Source organism: Strongyloides ratti, assembly GCF_001040885.1.
Source record: "Strongyloides ratti genome assembly S_ratti_ED321, chromosome : 1".
NCBI lineage: Eukaryota > Metazoa > Nematoda > Chromadorea > Rhabditida > Strongyloididae > Strongyloides > Strongyloides ratti.
The window spans coordinates 3,033,120-3,057,515 of record NC_037307.1 but is presented as its reverse complement, the minus strand read 5'-3'; the positions used below and the strand labels follow the sequence as shown (position 1 = coordinate 3,057,515).

Below are 24,396 nucleotides of genomic sequence, written 5' to 3'. Positions count from 1 at the left end.
TTTAGTTATAATAAATTTATGAAAAATTACTTTTTGTTTTCAAAAATAACAATTCTTATCATCATATTAATTTGTTTGATATTCAGAAGTACTAATTAAAAGGTTTTTTTTGTAAAAAAAATTACAACTAGCCTTTGCTTCACATGTACTAGTTATAAGTATATAATCTTTTGTAAGCTTTGGACTTGTCTTGTAATGCAAAAAATAAAATGTATATATAAGTATTAAATACTTTTTTAATTAATTTTTAGTGAAAGAAGTATGAATTAATAACTAGTATTTAAAAAAATGTTTTATAATAATAAATAAAAACTTTACGTAAGAGGCATTTTATAATAAAAAAAAAATCTAAAGAAATAAATATGGAAATTTAAACATAAACATAAAAAAAAAAGTCTTCCTTGATATAATTTTTTTTGATTAATAACTTCTTTTTCACATCAAACACTTTTCACAATTGTTATTAACAAAGTTTAAATATCTTTTTTATTTGTTTACTTTGTTCATAGTTTTCTTTTCATAATAGTAATTATAATAATATAATTTTTTTTTTATTTCTATTATTTCTACCAAAATTGAAGTTTGTAAATATTTTATATATGTTAAATTGCAAAAAGTAATTAAAAGAACTATTATGTGTCTTCTAGTTTTTTTTTTAAAAACGAATGATCTGATTTTGACGCTACTTATTTTATTCAAAATAAAATCAAAAAAACTGCATTATTCATCTTTTTATTATCATGTTGAAAAAATTATAACTAAACATAAATGAAAAAGACATCAAATTAAAAAAATTGTAAAATTTTTCAAAAATGATAAATGATATAAAAATAGTATATTACAAATATGCAGTAAAGAAAATTTTTTTTCTTATATAACAATTTATTTTTTAATACAATATGTATTTTGTCTTTTTAACATAATATTTTTATAACGATATTTTATAACTTTAAAATTTCATTAATTTACTTTCTTTTATGTAAGAATTCTACTTATATATTATAAGAAAAACATTCATTAACTAACCTTACTTTAAATCGCTTAATTTAAAATGCTTGAGAAGTAAAAAAAAGTAACATTAACAATAGTTGGTTTATTTACAATTTATCACAAACATATTTATATCAAAATATGTAAATTCAAACAGAAAAAAATCTGAATATTACTTTTACTATGAAATTAAAATAAAAAACTTGAACCAAGAAAGTTGTAAGAACTTATTTATTTAAAACTTTATATAAACTATTAATAAAAGTTTAAAACAATATTATTAAAAATTTATTTAATACAATTTTACAAAACCGAATTGTTAAAAATATATTAACTGATATAGTTTATGAACTAACATAATGTTGCATTCTTAACTTTTACTGATAACCAATCTTAAAAAACACAAAGTCTAATAATAATTTTATTCAAAAAGTAACTTTTATATATTTAAAATAAGCGGAAATCATTCAAAAATACTTTAAAATAAGCAAAAAAAATATAATTTGGTGGCCCTAAAGAGGGCCGTTGGGATAAAATTAATACTTTTTTTAAATCAACTGTTTACTTTGAGCTGGTGAATTTAGTAACAGCCTTGGTTCCTTCAGAGACAGCGTGCTTAGCCAATTCTCCTGGGAGGATAAGTCTGACAGAGGTTTGAATTTCTCTGGATGAGATGGTAGATTTCTTGTTGTAGTGAGCAAGTTTTGAAGCTTCAGCAGCGATTCTTTCAAAAACATCATTGACAAATGAGTTCATGATTGACATAGCTTTGGAAGAGATTCCAGTATCTGGATGAACTTGTTTCAAGACACGGTAGATGTAGATGGAGTAGGTCTCTTTTCTGGCCTTTCTTCTACCTTTCTTATCTCCAGGACGGACAGATTTTTGACTTTTGACAGCCTTTTTTCCTTTGGAAGCAGTTGGAGGAGCCATAGTAAAAATGAAGTAACTTTGTTATAACGTGCAAACACGAGTAAAGATTCAGTTGAATCTATCTTATTTATATAGACTTAATATGTGTATGTGGGGTGGAGCGTACATACCACATCGTACATTTTACGCGCTTAACACCATCACAGAGTGCGCATCAATAGTTTGACCTATCTTTTTGTAACGCCTTATATACACAACCTATGTGTATATAATGACAGAATTCCTTATAACGATTACCGAGTTTTTACTCATTTGTATCGTTACATTTTACTCTTAAAAATCAACTATGTCTGGACGTGGAAAAGGTGGAAAAGCTAAGACTTCAGGAAAGGCTAAAAGTCGTTCCAGCCGTGCTGGACTTCAATTCCCAGTTGGTCGTCTTCACCGTATGCTTCGTAAAGGAAACTACGCTGAACGTGTTGGAGCTGGTGCACCAGTTTATCTTGCTGCTGTTCTTGAATATCTCGCTGCTGAAGTTCTTGAATTGGCTGGTAATGCTGCTCGTGATAACAAAAAAACCAGAATCAACCCAAGACATCTCCAATTGGCCATCAGAAACGATGAAGAATTGAACAAACTTCTCAGTGGAGTTACAATTGCTCAAGGAGGTGTACTTCCAAACATTCCTTCATCACTCATTCCAAAGAAATCTTCTGCTGAGGAACCAGCTGAGTAAATTCAAATGATCTCTTTAAAAAAAATATCATTTTATCCCAACGGCCCTCTTTAGGGCCACCAACTTTTAATATATTTTTTTTTTATTAGTTTTCTTGAAATAAAAGTTTTAGTACGTATTAGTATAGCATGTTGTCTTTTTCGCGCTTAAATGTGTATCAGGAGCAATTTGTTACCTGTCTTAAGTGTATTCTTGTATTATAGTTATATAATAATTGTCGATGTTTAGACTTTGAAAGAAATTTTTTTATCAGTTAAAATAGTTTAGAGGATATTTAAATTTTTAGTATATTTTATCAAAGAATGTGCAAATTTTAAGGATAATCAATTAAGTAACATGTGGTTAGTAAAATTAATAAAACAGTGAAGTTTTTCATGAGTCTTTCTGTTAACATCTGGAAGCAAATAATAAAATTTAGAAGTCATTATATCAATTTAAAAAAAGAAATTTTATAAAATGTTTTGACATCATAGTTTTTCACATTTAATTATTTTAAAGTTAACAAACAAAATTTTAAGCTGATTATAACAAACAAAAATTATAATAACTAAAAATGAAATTTAATATAAAAATTATTAATCCTTGGCAGGACTCAGATTAAAGTTTAAAACGTTATATTAAAAGATCAACTATCTTTTTGATAAATTTAAATTTATGTAAAACTACTTATAAATAAACAATAATTATTTCAAAAATGTATATAAAAGTAAACTTTATTTTTTATTATCAATACAAGCATATATCATTATGCAAAAATTACTTCTTTTAACTATTTTGGCTTTAACAGCTTCAACAATTTACTGTGGCAGTGGCAGCGGTTCTTCTGAATCTAGTGAAGCAAAGGATTTAAAGAAAAAGAAAGAATGTGCTGGAGATGTTGTTGATGAAACTGGAACTAGTGATAAACCACTTTTAATTGAAGCTTTATTCAATGTTTCTATTACTTTAACTGGACAAGACAAAATTATCTTTGATCAATTTGTTATTGAACTTGAAGCTTTCTTTGCTACTGAAAATTATACATCACTTGAAATTGTTATGTATTCTTCTTTCAAAATAAAACAATTCTTCATCAAATATCCAGTATTTTATGAAAAATGTAAATACATGTACATTGGATCATGGGGAACATTCTACGATTTATTCCAAGTTGGAGTTTATCTTTCTGCTGATAAATTCAATGGATGTTTAATTGTAAATCAATTTGGTAAATTTGATCTTATTGAAGCATTCTTACAATTCAAATTAAAATGTCCAAATCCAGCAGCTTTTGATGTTTATATCACAGATCTTACCCTTATTCTTGAATCAACTGTATATTCTGAATCTGAAAAATATGCTCTTATTTATGAAATGATTCTTAAAATATCTGTTGAATTCCCAAACTTAAAAGAAGAATTCTTTAATCTTGAAATTGGAAGTTTTGGATCTATTTACATGCTTCAAGAAATTTCTGTTCAATATTACAGAATGAAAGAAATTAAAAAACTTTTTAAAGGAAAACCAAAATGTGAATTTGTTTCTGCTCTTTACACATGCTTAACTGATTCAAAATACCAACTTTCTAATTCTAACAAAGGATTTTTAAAAATTCTTTTTGATAGATTTACAGTTATCATTGCTAATGATACTCTTACATATGCTGAACAAATCAAAGCTATTTCTTATCAATATCGTCAATTTGTCAAAACATATTATTATTTGGAAGAAACTTTCTTATCATTTGAAATTTCTGCTGAATTTGGAACATTCGGTGATTTCCTTGCTATGTTTGCTTTTGGTGAATCACAAGAATGCTGGCCAGAAGATTTCCTTACTCTTCCAGAATTAACAACTGAAGTTTCTACAACTGAAGCTGCCACAACTGAAGCTCCAACAACAACTGCATTGACTGGTGACTGTTCCACTGCTTCAAGTGCTGTTCTCCAAGTTGTTAATGGTCAAACCATCCTTTACACTGCTGCTATGGATTCATGGTCAACATGGGCTGCCATTGAAAAAGCCAACTGGAAAACATTCTGTACTAAGATATACACAAACTATGTTATATCTACAACAATGACTGAATCACAAAAAGTTACAGCCATAATTACAGATATTAATGCATATGTTGCATTCTACTACTACAGAGAAGAACATATTCATTCAATCAAACTTGGAGTATGGGGAACTGTTGGAGAATTGTGTTCATGTTAAAGCATAATAGTTCTTTTTGTTTTTTTAAAAAAAGTATATCTAAATAAAATTATTTTTCACAAAAATTATTTATAGATCCAAATTCTTCATTACTATCATATTTTTTAAAGTGATATTTCTTCAAAGTTATTTAAAGATACTTCTTCTGCTTATGATATCATTTAAGCTGATTAACTTTAATAGCATTTATGAAAGGCATTATACTCCCTAAAAATAAATTAAGTAAAATTTAAATATTCGTAATTCTTAAAAATGCTTTTATAAAATTTTTAATTTAATAAAAAATATGTTATAATTTTTTTTGTGAAATTTGATGTAATAAATATATCATATTATCAATCTATCATTGTTTTGTTCTCACTATAATTCATTTCTTTTTTTATACCAAATAGGAATAGTAAACTATTTTATATCAAGACCATAGAATATGTTTTTAAAAATATAAACGATCAAATAAATTGTGAAATTAAAAAGATTACTTATGAATTATTTAATCGTCATTTTTTGACCAAATAAAAGTAGACATTAATGAGTTAACTAATGATAGAAAAAAAACCAATACAAGAATCTGGGAATTTCAACAATCTGATAAATTCAAAAAATCATAATATAAAATTAAAATATAGTTATAATATATTTTTTAAAGTATCACCATACTTTTAATTTCAATAGTAAAAGAAAAATTATTCATTGGAAATAATTATAAAAGATCGAAACAGTAAAAAAATATTTTAAAAAAAAACTTGATGTAAACTCAAAAGTATATATTTTTATCAGCTTAAGATAATGTTCGATATGTAAAAAGTTACAAAATTGTTGTTAATGTTGATATAATTTTTTTGAATTCATTTGTAAAAATAGCTAATTACATTGTAAACTTTTTTTTGTGTATATCTTTGAAAAAAATTTTTTTTAAGATTTTTACGAAAGTTAAACTTTAGAGAGATGTCAGATTTTGTTAGGATTTTTCCATTTTATTTGTGTTTTTAAGTAAATAACCTATCTCAAAATTAAAAAAATAAATTTTAAAAAAATAGAACGTTGAGAAGAAGGCGAATTTAGCACAATTTAAAACTTTCGCAATAAATGTTTGGAACTTTTTTAATAAGATTTTATCTTTCTTGGATAACTACAGATCAAAAAATTAGTTGAAGATAATTATATACAAAAGTAGATTAAAAGTTAATTTTAAAAATCTTCTTATTTTTATCCCGATTTTAAAATGAATTATAACAAAAAATCATTTAAAATATTTATGCTTCTTAAATTTTCTAATCTTATTCATCAACATTTTTTATAAAAACAAAAACGATAAACTTAAGATAGTAAAGCATCATGGCTTCAATAAATTCATAACCTATAAACATTCATTTTCAACATTAAGCTTAATCAAAAATTCTTTTAATTCTTTTCTAATGTAAATGGAGTTAAACCACTAGCTTCTCTAATTCTTCTATCTTTTTCAAATTCCATCTCTTGGCGTAGAAATTTCTCATATTCAGCTTTCCTCTTTTTTTCAGCTAAAGCTTGTGTAAAGTCAGATATAGCAGCATCACCCTTTGAAGTATCTGATATTTTATAATCTTTCATCTTAAAAAAATTTTAATATTTAAAATATTTAAAATTTATACTTACAAAAAATTTAAAAAATGACGGTTGGTTGAAAGCCCAAAATGAAACAACAGGGAATACTACAAGAATACAATATCTAACCGTTTCAAGTCTCCATCCACCCATATTTTAAAACTTGAAATATAATAACGATTTTCTTACAAAGATTTCTGTAAACGTCTTTGGAAAGACGCTTGTTAACTAGTACTTCATTGCTAATTACTGTTAATTTTTCTATTTATTTATTATTTTTCCTTGCCATTTTTGTGTATTTGTTTTTTAATAATGAATACGTGATGTATTTGGTTTCAGATTCAAGTGTATCACCTAATAGATATGTCTCCAATGGTTACTTGTTACAATAAAGGCTGTGGAAAAGAATTTAACATTGATGATAATGGACCAGGTAGATTTATATATGTGTAATTTTTTTTATATTTTACAGATTCATGTATTTATCATCCTGGACCCCCAATTTTCCACGATGCATTAAAAATTTGGAAATGTTGTGATAAAAAAAGTTGTGACTTTGGAACATGGTTAAGTTATCCTGGATGTACTAAAGGACCTCATTCTGCGGAGAAGCCTGTAGATGCCGTAAAATTATCTTCAAATCAAGCCATCCGTCCAGAACCTAAGGATCAAGTTATTCAATGGAGTGGTTTAAATAAACCAGCTGAAAGAAATATGGAGGGAAAAGAATTTGTTTTATTAAATATTGAACCTACATCTGGTTTGTTGAAGGCTATAGATTTGGAGAAAAGTAAAATAAAAGAAGGTGAAAGTGGTGATGTTGTGGTTGGATCTGCTTGTAGAAATTCTGGGTGTACGATGACATATAGTGGACCAGAAGCAAATGCTACTATTTGTCTTCATCATCCTGGAACAGCTGTTTTTCATGAAGGTATGAAATATTGGAGTTGTTGTGAACGTAAAACATCAAATTTCCAATCATTCCTTGAACAAGAAGGTTGCACACGTGGCGATCATTGTTGGAAGAAGAATGAAAAAGTTAACAATATACGTCATGACTGGTTTAGTAGATTTGGATTTATTCATGTTAATCTCTATTGTAAAGGAGCATTGCCATCATCATGTAAGATTAAAAGTAATGGTCTTTTACTTGAATGTGATATTTCTTATGAATTTGGTGATAAAGAAGCTGTATTGAGTTATGAGTTGTTCGGTGAGATTATACCAAGTGAAAGTAAAGTTAATATGAGTGAAAGAAAAATTGAAATAGTTTTAAAACAACTTAACGAAATCACCTGGCCAAGACTTTGTTATCAAGCTTAATTTACTATAATTTCTCATTATTGTAATATAATAATTGTTTGTTTTTATTATTTATTTTTCTCTTGCGTTTACTCAATGGTTAAAAAAACCTTTGATATTTCTAATATTTTGTTTTTTATAGAATATATTATTAAGATAACTGCAATGGAAAATGATTCGGCGGCGGCGACAGAAGAAGTGACTAGTAATGGTAAATTAACTGAAGAAAATAATGTAGAAAACACTAGTAGTAACTTTGATAATAATCCACCTGCAAATGATGATGAAGATGAATTTGGAGATTTTGCTGAGTTTGAGAGTGCTCCTCAACCTCAAACGTCTGATGGTTCAATGAATGGAGAAAATATAAACTCAAGTACAGAAAAATTTGGAAATTTCGATGAATTTAAAAGTTCTCAAAATGAGGTAATTTCTCCTCAGGTTAATTTACCCTCTTTGGGTGAACTTTTATCTGATAATTCCATATTTTGTATTGAGGAAGATTTTAATCATATAAATGGTTCTGAAGTTGGTGTAAAAATATACGATCTTCTTAAAGAATGTGACAAAGAAGATACTGAAATATCTAAGGGTAATAGTTTATTTACAAATATTTGGAAAGATTTGAGAATAGTTGAAGAAACTAGAGCTTTAGGATTTTCACTTGCTAAATCCCAAAGTTATAATTCATTTCTCGGAGCTTTACAAATGAGTGCTAAAAAAGTAATCAATGATTAGATGCCTTTACTTGTGTTTGTGTTTGTATTTAAATTTTTGTATTTATATTGTGTATATATATATTTACTTATATTTCGTCACTTATAAAATGTTTTGACAAGCTTTTTTAAAACATTCTTCAGGTCGTACCTAATACTTTGGATTTTTTTACTTCACTTACATCATCAAATGAAATTGGTCAGAAGAATGAAATTCAAGGAGAATTAACATCTGATTTAGAAAAGGATAATTTACAAAATGATATACCACCTGTGTCTTTTGATTGGGAGAAATCTGGTTTAGAAAATCCTATAAGTTGTAAATATAAAAATTCTCAAAATGATATTCTTGATTATGATTTTTTCTTCAATTCAAAGAATGAAAATTGTTCTGTAGAAAATCCAACATACTCACTTCAAAATGATTTATATGCCTTTGGTTTGATATCTTCAGTAAATGAATACAACGATTCAGTTAAAGCGTATGTTTGTTAAATTTTTATATTAATTAATTAATTTTTTTTTTGTAGAATGACAAATATTGATGAATTACTTCAAAATGTATCGCAGAAGAAGACGGGAGATGATATTGTAGATGAGGAAATGATATCATATGATTCATTAACGTATGAAGAGAAGATTCTTTATAATTCTCTTCCGGACTATTCTTTCATGTTATCAAATGTTTTAGTTTTTCCATCCAAAGGAAAGGAATAATTTATTGTCTTATTTTTTAAAAGTATTATTAGAATATTTTTAGCATATGATGTAGTAATTAACATGTTCTAATTAATGTAGAGATCATAGATTAAATTATATCTATATACTAAATTTTTTTTTTCTTTGTTGTAGTAAATAAACACTTATTTTTTGTATCATGGAAAAAATTGTTTACATGAACATGAATTTACTTTTACAATATTTCGATATACATGATCTGGTGACTGATTTGGGCACTCTAAACGTATTTTTATTATTTCATATTTAACAGGAACACAGGAGGACACTGTTTGAAAGGATTCTTTTATTTTTCTTTGGAGTATTTTTGGTATAAAAATAGAATAACAAGTTCCATAGCAATATCTATATGATTAAAAAATATATTCATTTATTGAATGTGTATTGGTTATATGATAAAAAAACTTACTCGCTTGTTATTTCTTGTGAAATGCAATTATTGTAATTTACTAGTACATTAATTTTTTCAGTCTTACATATTGAGTTATATTGAGGGAAACTAGAAATATTTTCAACTGATACTTGAAATTTTCCTTTTCTTTTTTTATATTTTTTTTTACTAATGTGTCCTCTTCCAGTCTTTAACATATGAAAAGTTTCTTTAGATATTTTAGCTTTTCTTTCATTTAGAAAATTTTTATTGGAATATTCTGTATCATTTGTGCTTAAACCAAAAATATTTCTATTAATAACATTATTAGGTAATGAATTTTGGTGAAATAATGGTAAGGAATAAATAATCAAAACTATTAATGAAATTAATATAAATGTTTTGAAGATCATAACTTATCTTGATTAATATTATAAAAAATATAAAAGTTGTAACAAAATTTAATCTACATAAAGTTTCTTATCAATAATTAATAATTTGTAGAAAAAATAGATTTATTAATAACTTTTCACCTATCATATATATTATACATTTATTGTATTCTTAATGATAATGATATTACAGTAGCAGATAATTATCTTTTTAAAAAAATGGGGCGCCATTATATTAATATTATTATATGATACCAAGAAAGGATTAAATTAACTTTATTAATATTGATATTTATAATATCATTAATATAAATAAAGATAAAAAAAATTTCATTGTAAATTTTTTACAATTCTGGAGCCATTTCAATATTTATATTAGATGATAAATTTTGAAACTATTCATCAACTTGGAGATTGTTTACATAAAGAAAGATAAATAAAAATAATTATAATTATTTAAAATTAATGATAAAAAGAATTTAAAAAAAATGGAATAAAATCTAACAAGATAATATAAAAATGAAACTATAAAGTGAATGATAAAATCACTAACATATGCTGATAAAAATATTAAGATACATTAAGACTAAGATACTCTTTAATTAAGTAATAAAAAATGATATCAAAAAATGAATTCTTCCATTTCAATGAATAGTTTATGTTGCTTTGCTTTTTTTTTAAAAAAGATACGAATGTTGAATATATAAATTGATACATATATATTAATAATTTTAACATAATCTTATTTTCTTATCTCAATTTTAGAATTTAGAAAAAAACAAACATTAAAAGTAACATTTTTTTAGTAATATTTTAAGCTTTTATTTTTTACTTAACACTCTAAATTATAAGTGTACTATTTTTTAATTTTTTGATATGGATAGTTTTAGTCATGCAATGACATATCACTATTGCAACTATCATACAAATTATTATAATAACCCTAATTATGCCACACATTACTTTGATACCAACAATTTGATGTCACATCCTGTAATGGTTAATAATTTTAATGAAAAAAAACTAGCTGAACAGATAGAAAGAAATATGGATATCTCAAATAAATTATCACCTATTGCTAAATATACTGTAAGTTTTTTTTTTATTTAACATAATGATCAAAATATTAAAAAAATTAATAATTATATTTTAAGAAATTATTAAATAGTAATTTAAAAAAAAAACAACAACCAATGAAAAGAAAATTTTCTATAATGTATTCCTCACTAGAAAGTAATAGTAAAAAGAATCTTTTAGTTGAAAAAAATTATGAAGAAAAAAATTATCAAAAAAATTTTATTGGTAATGTTTTTACATTAAATATGCTGACAAAAATGTATTATTTTTAGTTTCTAATACATTTCCACAGGTACATAATCATAATTTTATGATGTGCCAATCTTCAACAACCAATTTTATTCCACCATTCAAAATACCACGAAACATTACACCTTTATAAAAAAAAAAATTAAATAATATTAAATGCTTTTTTTTGTTTATCTCAAATGAAAAATCAAATTATTACAATAAAATAAGAAATATCTTATATCTAAATAAATCTATTTATTTTCTCTTCAATCCATTTTAATTTTACTTTATAATGCCATTTCTATATTTTTTCAATTATTATATTTCTAACTTAATCACTGTTACACATACTATATTTCCTGATATAGAAAAAAAAATTTTTATAAATAAAATAAACTAAATACTTATATATCATTTTTTTTTTCTATTTCAATTATTATCAAAGAAACATGATAAAATTACTATTACTTCTTGAAAGTTAAAAATTAAAAGAAAGAAATGAAAGATAAAAGTGGAAATAATTTGATTTAGATACGTCATTTTATTTGTTCACAATTTATTTATTTTTATTAATAATTTATTACAACTTTTTTTTTTCTTGATTCTTTAAAAAATATAATATATATATTTATATTAATAAAATAAATATTAAATAAAAAAAAAATTTTTTTTTTCTAATCTTCATTTAAACAAATAATTTTTCTTTAAAAATGACAGCTTTCAAGTATTAGATGCTGCGTCAACTTTTTTTTTACTATCCACTTATGATAACAGTAGACTGGACATTTAATAGTTACAGGGTGACAGTTTATTTATTGAAAAAATAGAAATATACTAAAATGCTTTGTCAAATTTTTAATTCTTGTTTTGGAACTAGTATGGAAGTTGTAGGATTTTGTAGTATATAAAGGAATACATTTTGAAATTTAAAATTATTAAGTTTATAAGATTTAATATCAATGAATATGTTTTTTAATTAGTAAGTTTTTAAGTATATTTAATTATTTGATTCATTATTTTTATTGTAGCTTTATACTAAGTACAATTATTGTTGCTTCTTTTGGTCAATATGCAGCTAATTATAGGCAAAGTGCTTATATTCCAAAAGGTCCAGGACCTGTAATTGGACAACAACCAGTTGGAGATGGTGTATCTCCTGGTAGTGTTGTTTCTCCTGGTACTGGAATACCTCAAATGGGTCCAGGACCTGTTATACCACAATATCCATATAGTCAACCATCTTATCCTGCTGGAAATCCAATACCAAGTTCTCCAATCTCATGTGGTATTCCTCCATGTCCTACACAAGTAATTTCAATAACATGTACAATTCCACCATGTCCTGCTCCAGCTCCAGCACCAATTCCTGAACCAGTTCCAGTACCAGAACCTGCTCCAATTCCAGCTTGTTCATTACCACCATGTCCACCTCCAGCACCAGTACCAGTTGCTGTACCTGCTCCAATTCCTACATGTGCTATACCACCATGTCAAGCTCCAGCACCAGTTCCAGTTGCTGTACCATCTCCATTCCCTGCATGTGGAATTCCACCATGTCCACAAATATATCAACCAATGCCAATTCTTCAACCATCTCCAGTTATTATTCCACAAGCACCATGTAGTGTTCCACCTTGTGGAGTTTATGAAAGATTAGTTCCATCTTCATATCCTTATGTCTTTCCAAGATATACATCTTTTCTTCAAGGAACATTTGGTTATGGTTCTAAGAAAGAAAAAACACTTACAAAAAAGATAAGTGAAAAGGAGTTCAATTAAGCATATAGTCACGTCAAGTACTAATTATTCTAGGCATATATCCTAATGACGTTATCTGTATATATTAAGTACTTTTTTTTTTTAAATATTGTTTAAAAAATAAAAACTTTCATCATTATGTATCTTGTTAAAAATAAACTTTTCCTCTTAAAATAACAAAAGAATGGGGTTGCTTAATTTAATTATCCTGTTTCTTAAAAAATTAGTAATTTTAAAAATAATTTTAAAAAAAAAACTCCTCCTTTTTATATCTTATTATATACATATTCTATTTAAAAGTTTCTAATGAAACCCCACCTATTTTATTTTATGCTTTATTGTTCATTTTTCTTTTATTATATTTTTTAATCTTATATAGTTATAGCTATAAGTAATCTACTATATATAATAAAAAAATTTTATTAGTGATAAAATTAAATAATAATTTTTGATAATAATATATTTTAACAAGTTTCATAAGTTTATTTAATAAAACTTAATAAAATTTTTAAAAGTATGTATATCTTTTTTTTTTTAAAATTCAATATTTCTAAAAAATAAAATGTATTTATTAAAATTTAAATACAATAGTTATTAATAATTTAATTTTTGCCTTTATTTATTCTATATTAATTTGATTTTTTAAGATAAATGTCAATGTTCTTTATGATATGTCTATTATAATTTGACCATAAAATTAGATGCTATGTTATTTTAAGATGCATATCCTATTTATAATTCTATTTTATATTATTAATTATTATATTCTTTTTTTTTTTTTTTGATTTTTAGTATTTCAAAATTTTTAATAATGTTATTTAAGGATAAAAATTTTTTCTTTTTTTTTATTGTGTAGTGACGTAATGGTTATCTAATTAGTGTTAATATACAGAAAACTTTTTGCATTAACTAAGGCACTTATCTTTGAAATTTGTTATTTTATATATTATATCCATCTTTTTTTTTTATAAGTATACAAATATAATTTTACTTATCTTTATTCATTCTTTTTTAGATAAATATATATTTATATTTGTAAAAAAGTTATTATTAAAAAATGAGAAACATTTTATTTGCTATTCTATGCAGTTTTATACTTCTTATCAGTTTAACTGCTATCAATGCTAATGATGATGATTGCCCTGATGGTAAGATTCCTGAAAATCAAAAAGAATCTTGTAAATGTTGTAAACTAAATTGTTGGAATGCTGAAGCTGAGGTAAAAAATATTAAAATTTGAATAAAAAAAAATTTAATTATTATAATTTTAGGATGCATCTGAAAAATTGGGACATATACCAGGTGAAAATAATGAAGAGGAAGCTTTGAATACATTAAATTTAATTAAAAAATGTATGATTGATAAGTGCACTAAATATTGCAAAGCTCAATTTAGACCCAGACCTTTCTTTAATGGTATGTGAGTATTATACTAAATTTAATGGTTTTTTTTAATGAATAAAAAATAAATATTTTAAAATGTGATTATTTTTTTTGATATTTTTATATAAAAAAAAAGAATTATTTCCATTCTAAACACAGAAGATTTAATATAAATTGTTGTCATTGTTTTGATAAATTAAGCACCTCATATATTGATATAAATATTGCTAATACTTTTGTTTCTATTTTTTTTTTTTATAAATATAAAGGTATAATATATTTTTTTTTGTTTAATTATATAATTTTTTTTTTCAAGAATTTTTTTTATCTTAATTAAAATAATTTTTTTTTTGGTTGTTGTAATGGCTTATTATTAGTTGTCATTTGTTGATGTGGTAATAAAAATAAATGTCTATATACAAAATAAATGCATAATAGTCTGAAAAATAAAGAAAAGCATAATTTAAAATTAAAAAATGTGATTATTATTAAAAACATATTATATGCAAAAAATAATCATAATATTTAGTGATAACTTCAATTTACATTAATACTTTAATGATTTGTATAAAAAAATTGAAAATGAAGTTTGAACTTTTAAAAAAAAGGTAATTACTTTAATGGTAATAATATTGCTAAGTGTTGTTTAATGATTTTCAAACATTTAATTATTTCCACATAAGAATTTTTTTTTTTATTAAAAGATAAAAATTTTAAATTCACTGATAATTACTAAATTATATTTATTAATTATATTTTTTTTTCTAATATAATAACTATATCTATAAATTTTATCTATTTTAAACTGATTTTATAAATTAAAAAAAAAGTTAATTGTAGTATAGAAAAATTTCTGAAGATTTTATGAAGGAAAATATTATCTTAATGTTATAATTTATAAATAGTTATAAATTAAGAAATTAAGACACATTTTCACGAATAATATAGATGGTTTAAAAAAATAACTATTTAATTAAAATTCTAAAAACAAAAGTATCATGAAAGTAAATTTTCTATAAAAATATTTTCTAAAGATAATTTTAAGTATTTCATGGACAATTTTATTAAAAATTTATACAAGTTTTTTCAGTGAAATATTAATATATTTTTTAAAAGTGTTTTGGTAATTGATAATCAGGAATACTAATTTAAGATTAATATTATAATTTATTCACAATTTAATTATGATAACATTTCTGAATACAAAATTTATAACAGTTGATTTGAGACATAAGTTTTTTAAAAGGGGTTAAAAAAATAATAAATATTTAAAAATTAATCTTATAAATATAAGTTTTTATTTTTTTGATATACAAAGCAATTTTTTAACTACACGATCATTACAACTGTACATTTCAAGAAAAAAAGTTTTGTTTATAATATTATATTTCTAAATTTTAGATTTATCTTTAGTTAGAGCATTATTCTATGAATCATTATTTGCAAAAAATATATAAGTGTCCAAAAACCATTTATTAATTATATTTATATATATATATATATATATTATTGATTTAAAATTTCTTATTTTGGCATTGATACTTTGTTTGTAGAAAATTTTTGTTTAGTATCTTTTTTACTAAAAGTATTTTCTTTTTTACCAGTAAAAGTTCTTTTTGGAAGTTCATTTGCAGGATCTGTTGCATTTGCTGCATACCTTAATATTCTAGCTTTTCGTTCCCTCTTAAAAATAATAAAAATAATAGCTACAATAGCTATAGCAACAAGAATTGTACCTAAAAGAGCTCCACCTATTGCAAATAATAAATCATTATCTTTAATTTTAGTTTCCTATAAAAATAAATAAAAATTATTATATAAATTATTGAATTTTTTACATCTTTTGTTGCAATTCTATTGTTATTGTTTCCAACAAGCTTAGCATCTAAAATTAAAAGTTTAAAAAATTTATTTATAACAAATATTCTAACTATAATATACCTGTATTTGAATCCATTTTGCCAGTAAGTTTATTACCATTGTTTACATTTTGGCTATTATTTACATTTATTGGACCATCAATCTGACTCCTAACACAATATAATTTAATTAAAATTATAATCAAGGAATACAAAAAAATATTTTTAATATTCATGTTAAATGATATACAATAAAAAAATTTTTTTAATACTCAAAATATTTATATTTAAGCAAAATTTGATAATTACTTTAAAATATGGAAATTTTTTTTTAAAAAAAATATTATAATATAAGAAATACAGAAGCGTAATAATCAAATTTTACTTTATAATCAGTTAAACTTTAAACAATAATAAAAAAAAAATTAATTTAAATAAATAACAATTATCACTTAAAGTATTACTTTCTGATTTTATAAAAAATTTAAATCTCCACATCACTAACAATTATATTTTACATTATTTTATAAACTTATATATTAATGATATAATATTGTATTATAATCACAGTATTTTAAAACTAAATTTCATTAAAATTTTTTTTCTCTTAAATTCTATTTTATTAAAATGATAAGAATAAAAAGTAAATTATTTTTATGACATTGTTGTTTTATTTGATTAAATTATATTATAAATATTTTTGATTTTAATTATAGATATATTTTGATATCAACATATTTAGTGTGAAAAAAAATACTTTTTATTTAATATTTAAAAAAAATGTAAGAGTTTTTTGTATTAGCTTCATATTTCTATTGTTGATTTAATGGTATTTATCGATCTTATCAATTTTATTTATATAAAATTTTTGTTTAATAATTTATTGTTAAAATATTATAATTTTATAGTTTATTTTTTAAAAATAAAATAAAAAAAAAGATTCCAAATTGAGATAAGAGTAAAAAAGTGAGAAAAAAATTAAACAATATATCATGAAATAAAATGTTATAAAAGAGGAAAAGTGTCAAATAGAAAAAAAAATTTATTATTAATGGTTGTTAAAAAAAATAGTAAATTAAAAATGATAAAAGAAATCACTATGGAAATGTACAAAAATAAAAACTATTAAAAAGCAAATTCAAAAAATAAATTCAGAAAAAGATATTAAATTAAAACAAATAAACAATTTCAACATGGTTTCACATAGTAAACACCATAAATTCTAAATAACTTCATTGTGTTGACATCTACCACCATATTTATCATTTAAAATAAAGTATTAGTTTGATATTCCTATTTTTTTTATTTCTATAATAATATATATAAATATATTTTAAAATTAAAAATTAAAAAATAAATTTTTAAGTATTTTTTTTAATTTAATATCTTAGATAACAATTTTTTTTTGTCAATACATTACGATCAATATTTTGTAGTTTATTAAATTTATAAAATAAAAATATAAGTATATTTTATTTAAAAAATAAATAAATTTATTCAAATCACAAGTTATGTTTTTATTAATTGATTTAAAAAATAAACTTTTAAAATCTTAAAAATATTTTAACAGCATTTTTTTGTATCAATATAAAAAAGATTTGACTTTAATTTTAGTTAAGATAAATACTCTATTATTGTATTTTTTTAAAAAGAAATTTTTTTAATTTCAACTATCATTGAAGATAGAATTCAAGTTTCATTTTAAAAAATGCAGAATTTATATAATTTTTGAATTTTTATCCTTGAATTCATTTTTTTTAATCTAAAGTAAAAATAAACTTTATTTATATTTTAATAATTCAATCAGTCAACAACTCTAGTATATCAAGATAGATATAATAATTTTAATCACTAAAAATGCATATAATATATATTAAAATTTTTTTTGTTATATCTTTCCAATTTACATTTTAATTTTAAATATAGATCAAATGAGTTAAATATAAAATTAAAGTTATAAATTGATAAATAATTTATAAATATTTTATTATTATTAATATTGTTAATTATCTTTAGAAAAAAACTTTGTAAGTATATTTTTTACCTATCTATAGTTTTCTTGTCAATTTTTTTTTAAAACCATTAATTGTAAATGAAAATAAAAAAAAATTTTGAATAAAATATGTATTAATAACATTTTTTCAAAAATGTATATAGTCTTTTTTTTGTTATCATTCACAACTATATTTTTTAAAAAAGATTCTTTTTTTATAACTTTTATTAATTACTTTTAAATGAAATTTATTTTCTTTATAAATTTTTTTTAACACAGATAATGTTTTTTTTTAGTATACTTAAAATGAAATACAGGATAATCAATTTTTTAAAAATATATTTTCTAATATCATTTGTTATATATCATTGTAGATGTTCCATGTTAAGTTATAATGAGGAATATCTATTTGAGGGAGTAATGTACAATTTCAATAAAATATATAAAGTTCAAAAAGATTCTGATTTAATTCTAGTCAAATGTCCAAGTAAAAATTATAGAAAAAATGAGATTATTGATGTATTTTCTCTTGAAAATGAAATAGAAAAAATTTCGAGTAACAAAAATTTATCCTCTAAAGACATTACATTACACAAAATTTTTTTTAATTTAAATGAAGCCGATTATTCATTGAAGATTAATGATTATTGTAAAAAAATTACTATTAGTGATGGTATTTTTAAGGGAAAAGTTTTGACATGGAGTATAAATGTACGATGGAAATCTGTACCAAATTTAGTATCATATACTTCAAAATACAATAGAAATAATTTACAAATTCCAGAACATAAAAATTGTAAGAATAAAAATATTCTTACTTTGGTAAAATATACAAATGATAGTATAATAATTTATGATTATTTTAAAGAAGTTCAACTTAATAATGCAAAATCTATATACTTATTTGATAAAGAAAGTAATAGTAGTTTTATTGAACCATGTGGAGTTTCATATTTTATTAATGAATAATTTTTTTTGCTATACATTAAAAAAGTAAAATTATATAAAACAAATATAATATTTCTATTAATTTAGTTATATTTTTTAAAAAAAAATTTTATTTTATTTTGTTATAAAAGTTTAGAAAAAATGTTAATAAATTATTTTGAAACTTTTAACTCATTACTACTGGTCGATTTATTATTTTTTCATAAAGTTTAAGTCCCAATACATAAGGAAAATTATGCTTTTCTGAAATTATAAAACTTGTAGAAACATCTACTTTAATAAATTGTTTAAACTTTAAATATGCATCATATGTACCAACTGGTGTTACAATCCATAATGTTGTTTCTTTACATCCATTAAAATAATAGTTTTCTTTTCTATATTTTAATGCTTCCAGTCCAGAAATATTTTTAACTCTATCAAAAATATATGATTCATGGCATTTCATATTTTTTGGAAGATATACATACATAGAATGATAACTTTTACAATCTTGTAAATTATTACATTTATTTTTAAATTGTGGTAATATATCAAATGCATGATAAAAAACTAAACTATTAATTGTTTTTTCTGCAGCTTGATGAATGAGATAACAATGTTCTTGTAATAAAAAATACCCACATTCCATATCCATTTCCCATCCATATATATGATCTAACTTCATAAATTTAAAAGAACTTAAAATGAATAAAATATTTAAAAAATGTTTACCAATACCACCAATTGAAGAATTAATATCAAAACTATTTTTTATTTCTTCTTCAGATAAATCTGATAATTTATCTATAAATCCATAAGTTAAATCACTATTATATTCATTATATAAACCACATAAACATTGAATAAATAAAACAAGAAGCATACCTTCTTTAATTTTTATGTTAAGATTATTTAATTTACTCCATGAAAGTAAAAATGTAAGTAATATATTTAAATTTTTATAACATTTTATATATTCTAAACATATTTTTAATTCTTCATCTTCTGTAACTAATTTTTTTAAAACTTTATCTTTTTCATTGATAGATAAATACCATTCCATTATATATTTTGTTAATAAATCATGAAATGTAGGATATGAAAGTGAAATAATATTACAATTATTATAGTAATTAATAAATGCAATTTTCTTTAAAACATCCCAAAAAATCCATGGAAAAGAATATATTTTTATAATATCTTTTTTAGTAGAGTCATATAAAATGTTATATCCAGCAACAACAAATTCTTCTAATTCTTTAGGATAATTTGATAATGGATTCTCTAAAATTCTTTTTATATTTTCATAATCATTTATATCAGGAATAACATCATAAAAATGTTCTAATGGACAAAATGTTTCAAGTATTTCAGTTTTAATTTTATATATTATTAAGGTTAACTTTTTTTGAATCAAAAAATTTATATTTTGATAACTTAATCTATTTGTGATATCATTAATATTATTATAATTACTATTTATTCTATAACCACAAAAAAGTTCTGACTCATCGTGTATTTCAAATGTATCCATTAAATTTATTATAGCTGTTGAATATTTAATATAATATTTCATTGCTAAGTCATTATATTTTTCCCAACCATTAATTGAAATTAAAGGATTTTTAGTATATTCTTCATCTTGTAATAATAAATCTGAAGATTCTAAAAGAGTTTCTAATTTATTTAAACGATTGTATAATTGACTAATTAACCGACTAGATTTATATGATGGCATTTTAGATATATTACCATCAAAAAATTCAGCAACAACAGAAGGTACCTCCGGAGGAATATCATTTTCCCATTCTTTAGTTAAAGGTTGAGGAAATTTTCCTGTCTTTTGAAAATCAATAGCTATATTATGTTTAATGGCAATTCTCTTACAAACTTCTGAATTTATACCAAAAAAATCTGATTGAATAAGATGAGATGATGCTAAAACTCCAACATTATCAGATGTCAGGTAGGTAAGCATAAATTCTTTCATTCTATCATCAAAATCTTTGTGATCCTTAATTCCATTGACTACTTCATTAGTTGATGTACCAACATCAAAGTCAAATGGTTTCATGTTATATTCAAAAAAAAGTTCTTCATCAAAAATTACTGAATACTCATCACCATCCAAGTCACTTCCAGCCATCTCTGTTGTGTGTGGAAATGGACCATCACGTGGGAAAACAATTACATCAACAAGATCATGAAGTAAATTAACATCAACAGCCTCAAAGATTCTAACATCACCTGCCACAATAGTTGGACTTTTTGTTATCATTACTTTACCTAAATGTACTTTTTTATCATCTTTATTTTTAGTTTTCTTGGAGGAAGAATTTATATTTAAACTGTATTGAATAAATACTTGGCCATATTCAAGAGATCCAGTTTCATCAATAACACCAAACATTAATCTTCCAAGATTTGTTGGAATTTTTATTTTTAACTTTTTTAAATTATCTTTAATTTGATATATTGCATAATTTTTAAGTATATTTTTAAAAAATATTTCCTTGTGAAATGAAATCAACTTGTGATTATTTAACTTTCTAATACCAAAATATTTTAAAGACATATTTGATAATGTTTCATAGGCATTTTTTTCATGTAAAAAAATTGAAATGATTGATGAAATATGTTTTTCAAATAATTCATTAATTCTATAACATATTCTTTTGTTGCATTCATATGATTGTAATTTTGAAACTTGATCCAATACATTAATTAAAGGTCTATTTAAACTAAGTTCTTGAGGTTTCGATGATTTAACTATTTCAAGTTGGCAGTCTTTTAAAAGTCCCCTAAATTTACATTGTGAATATCTAAAAACACAATCAACAGAAAAGTCATTAGTCCACAAATTATCATTATTAATTCTTCCAATATTTTTAATTGAAATTTTTTTATCAATAGCCATTTGATTGACCTTATCAAGAGTAGAATATTTTACAAGAACACCTTTGTAACCCCTAAAACGAAATTGATAACATGTACTTGATTGGTTAAATATATTTTTAAAACTTGATACTATTTTTCTACCCATCTCATTAGATATCATTCCACAACCATCAGAAAAACAATATTCTTTTTCACCTGAATCTTTCCATACAGGGGTAAAATAATCGTTATCTTTAACATATTTATCATTTGCAATAATAGCATTTTTTGCTAAAAATGATTGTGTAAAACATTGCCCAAGTCGTCCCATCATTTTTGGAATAGCCTCTTGTTTGATAGATCCTAAACCTTCTCTTATAGATATCATATCATATTTAGATCCTCTAAAAAAATAACAACCACCATCGCGAATTTGTGAATTTGAAGCACCAAGAAAATTATATATAAATCCACCAACAATAATACCCTTATCAAGATATTTGTTAATAATTTCTGTTAAAATACAATCACTTCCAATTTCTTTTGTTGATCTTAAATTGTCAGTTCGAAAAATAACTTTAAGCATTTTTTCTCCTGTTGGATCATATTGCCTCATAACCCTATTTCCAATCATTGCTGTAGGAATTTTAAATAGAGTTCTAGTTGGAGTTACAATAACTTTTCTAACATAAAAAATATTCTGGTCAATGTCTTCTTCAATAAAATCATCCACCAAATATTCATTTTCTGATTCGTTTTTATAAATTAATTGAAACATTTTACAAATATTCTTAACAAAAAACATTCTTTCAATTCTTTTAATAATATTTTCAAGAGCTAATAAAGTAATTTTATTGTTTTCTTGATAACATGATAAAACATTTTCAATAAATGTATCTCTTTTTTCTTGAGAAATTAAAAGATCTACTTTAGTAAGAAGACCCATTGATAAAATAGTTTCAATTAAATATGACAATTCAAAGGATCCATTTTTTAATAATTTCTTCTTCAAAATTTTATCATCTAATGGTTTTTTAACTAGACTTGTAATTGATAAGTTTATTTTCTTCCAACAAACAAATTCTAAATTTCTACTTATTAATGTACAAAATCTTTCAATTATATTTACCATCTCATTTTTAGACAATTCTAATGTAAGATAAAAAATAGATGATTCATGGATAACTTCAATAATATTGTCATCATCACAAAATGTTCGTACCTGATTCCATTTCCAATATTTTTTTATTTTTTCATCAAATGATTCTGAAATTTCTTGATATGTCTCTATTTTAATTGGATTAAATAACCAAAAATTAAATGTTACAATATAATAATTTTTTAATTTTTTACTTAAAATTATATCTGATATTGCAACACGATTTATATTTCTATAATCTAAAGTTAACTTGCTAATTGTATTTTCTGTTTGTTTAAATTGACTATCTTTATTACATGGTGGAATGGAAAAAAAAACATTAAGTTTATGTATATCATGATAAAAATTAGCATAAATTAACTTGATATTTTGATACTTTATATTGAAAAATTTTTTAAATTTTATGTTATAATCATTGTACTGATTAGACCATCTCTCGTCAACATTATAATGATCATAAAAAATTTCTGGATAATAATATGTTCCCCAACCAAAATTTTGTACACAAATATTTGTATTACAAATTCTAAAAAATTAAATATAAAATAGAAATTTTGACATACTCAAAAGATGTATAATTATTTAAAAACTTTTCTATTCCGATAGCAAAATTTATGTTTAATAGTTTAAATTTTAATTTTAATAATTGTAAGTATTCAAAAAAATCACCAGATTCAAGAAAACCAAAATTACATTTACATAATACATGCATTTCTGAATCAAGAAAATGATTATCAATATATGCAACATCACCTATTTTTTGAAGATTTGTCGATGATTCTGATATGCAATCATTTAAAATAATTTTAAGTTTCTCAACATTTGAACTGTCATTCAAAAATAGTTTAAATATAATTCGAATGTTTTCTAAAGTGATCATATTATTTGAATATAAAAATAATCTAAAAAGATATAGTTATGTGAACTTTAGACAAAAATAAAATATTCATGAAAGAAAAAATTTAGAAGTGCTTCAAAATTTTTGTCATAAAACAAATTATTAGTTAAAAAAATATATAGTATTAAAGAATAAATTTTTTTTATATATATAATAGTTTAATTTATCTAGTATCAATATAAATTTTATGATAAAGAACTTTTATATATAAACAATGACATTTAATAAAAGCAAATAATTTAAACCATAAATTTAGCACATATTTGATAGTGGGTAGATGTACCTTTTAATTTAAATTTATATATAAAAGATAATAAAAAAATTTTAAACTTCA

General features: G+C 22.5%; 13 protein-coding genes across 13 annotated transcripts; 8 read left to right on the top strand and 5 right to left on the bottom strand.

The window, feature by feature from the left end:
• Positions 1-1,551: 1,551 nt before the first annotated feature.
• Positions 1,552-1,923, bottom strand: SRAE_1000098300 (Histone H2B family and Histone core domain and Histone-fold domain-containing protein; the record flags this gene model as incomplete). Its single annotated transcript, XM_024647881.1, has 1 exon — positions 1,552-1,923. The coding sequence occupies one exon, from the start codon at positions 1,921-1,923 to the stop codon at positions 1,552-1,554; it is 372 nt and encodes a 123-aa protein (XP_024501915.1).
• Positions 1,924-2,209: 286 nt separating this feature from the next.
• On the top strand, positions 2,210-2,599 carry SRAE_1000098200 (Histone H2A domain and Histone core domain and Histone-fold domain-containing protein; the record flags this gene model as incomplete). The annotated part of the gene is made up of 1 exon (XM_024647880.1): positions 2,210-2,599. The coding sequence occupies one exon, from the start codon at positions 2,210-2,212 to the stop codon at positions 2,597-2,599; it is 390 nt and encodes a 129-aa protein (XP_024501914.1).
• Positions 2,600-3,346: 747 nt separating this feature from the next.
• Positions 3,347-4,795, top strand: SRAE_1000098100 (Hypothetical protein; the record flags this gene model as incomplete). Its single annotated transcript, XM_024647879.1, has 1 exon — positions 3,347-4,795. The coding sequence occupies one exon, from the start codon at positions 3,347-3,349 to the stop codon at positions 4,793-4,795; it is 1,449 nt and encodes a 482-aa protein (XP_024501913.1).
• Positions 4,796-6,196: 1,401 nt separating this feature from the next.
• Positions 6,197-6,532, bottom strand: SRAE_1000098000 (Protein of unknown function DUF2346 family-containing protein; the record flags this gene model as incomplete). The annotated part of the gene is made up of 2 exons (XM_024647878.1): positions 6,197-6,385; positions 6,431-6,532. The coding sequence occupies 2 exons, from the start codon at positions 6,530-6,532 to the stop codon at positions 6,197-6,199; spliced, it is 291 nt and encodes a 96-aa protein (XP_024501912.1).
• A 210-nt stretch (positions 6,533-6,742) lies between these two features.
• SRAE_1000097900 (Cysteine/histidine-rich domain and CS domain and HSP20-like chaperone domain-containing protein) lies at positions 6,743-7,702 on the top strand (the record flags this gene model as incomplete). The annotated part of the gene is made up of 2 exons (XM_024647877.1): positions 6,743-6,812; positions 6,852-7,702. 2 exons carry the CDS (start codon positions 6,743-6,745, stop codon positions 7,700-7,702), a joined length of 921 nt encoding a protein of 306 aa, XP_024501911.1.
• A 144-nt stretch (positions 7,703-7,846) lies between these two features.
• On the top strand, positions 7,847-9,114 carry SRAE_1000097800 (Hypothetical protein; the record flags this gene model as incomplete). Its single annotated transcript, XM_024647876.1, has 3 exons — positions 7,847-8,404; positions 8,542-8,879; positions 8,928-9,114. 3 exons carry the CDS (start codon positions 7,847-7,849, stop codon positions 9,112-9,114), a joined length of 1,083 nt encoding a protein of 360 aa, XP_024501910.1.
• Positions 9,115-9,272: 158 nt separating this feature from the next.
• Positions 9,273-9,723, bottom strand: SRAE_1000097700 (DAN domain-containing protein; the record flags this gene model as incomplete). Its single annotated transcript, XM_024647875.1, has 2 exons — positions 9,273-9,480; positions 9,545-9,723. 2 exons carry the CDS (start codon positions 9,721-9,723, stop codon positions 9,273-9,275), a joined length of 387 nt encoding a protein of 128 aa, XP_024501909.1.
• A 1,155-nt stretch (positions 9,724-10,878) lies between these two features.
• Positions 10,879-11,356, top strand: SRAE_1000097600 (Hypothetical protein; the record flags this gene model as incomplete). The annotated part of the gene is made up of 3 exons (XM_024647873.1): positions 10,879-10,986; positions 11,052-11,199; positions 11,247-11,356. 3 exons carry the CDS (start codon positions 10,879-10,881, stop codon positions 11,354-11,356), a joined length of 366 nt encoding a protein of 121 aa, XP_024501908.1.
• An 808-nt stretch (positions 11,357-12,164) lies between these two features.
• Positions 12,165-12,984, top strand: SRAE_1000097500 (Hypothetical protein; the record flags this gene model as incomplete). The annotated part of the gene is made up of 2 exons (XM_024647872.1): positions 12,165-12,184; positions 12,234-12,984. The coding sequence occupies 2 exons, from the start codon at positions 12,165-12,167 to the stop codon at positions 12,982-12,984; spliced, it is 771 nt and encodes a 256-aa protein (XP_024501907.1).
• A 1,036-nt stretch (positions 12,985-14,020) lies between these two features.
• On the top strand, positions 14,021-14,387 carry SRAE_1000097400 (Hypothetical protein; the record flags this gene model as incomplete). The annotated part of the gene is made up of 2 exons (XM_024647871.1): positions 14,021-14,182; positions 14,235-14,387. 2 exons carry the CDS (start codon positions 14,021-14,023, stop codon positions 14,385-14,387), a joined length of 315 nt encoding a protein of 104 aa, XP_024501906.1.
• A 1,483-nt stretch (positions 14,388-15,870) lies between these two features.
• On the bottom strand, positions 15,871-16,303 carry SRAE_1000097300 (Hypothetical protein; the record flags this gene model as incomplete). The annotated part of the gene is made up of 3 exons (XM_024647870.1): positions 15,871-16,137; positions 16,185-16,231; positions 16,288-16,303. 3 exons carry the CDS (start codon positions 16,301-16,303, stop codon positions 15,871-15,873), a joined length of 330 nt encoding a protein of 109 aa, XP_024501905.1.
• A 2,276-nt stretch (positions 16,304-18,579) lies between these two features.
• Positions 18,580-19,167, top strand: SRAE_1000097200 (Hypothetical protein; the record flags this gene model as incomplete). The annotated part of the gene is made up of 1 exon (XM_024647869.1): positions 18,580-19,167. The coding sequence occupies one exon, from the start codon at positions 18,580-18,582 to the stop codon at positions 19,165-19,167; it is 588 nt and encodes a 195-aa protein (XP_024501904.1).
• Positions 19,168-19,312: 145 nt separating this feature from the next.
• SRAE_1000097100 (RNA-dependent RNA polymerase, eukaryotic-type family-containing protein) lies at positions 19,313-24,044 on the bottom strand (the record flags this gene model as incomplete). The annotated part of the gene is made up of 3 exons (XM_024647868.1): positions 19,313-19,932; positions 20,014-23,690; positions 23,728-24,044. 3 exons carry the CDS (start codon positions 24,042-24,044, stop codon positions 19,313-19,315), a joined length of 4,614 nt encoding a protein of 1,537 aa, XP_024501903.1.
• Positions 24,045-24,396: the final 352 nt, after the last annotated feature.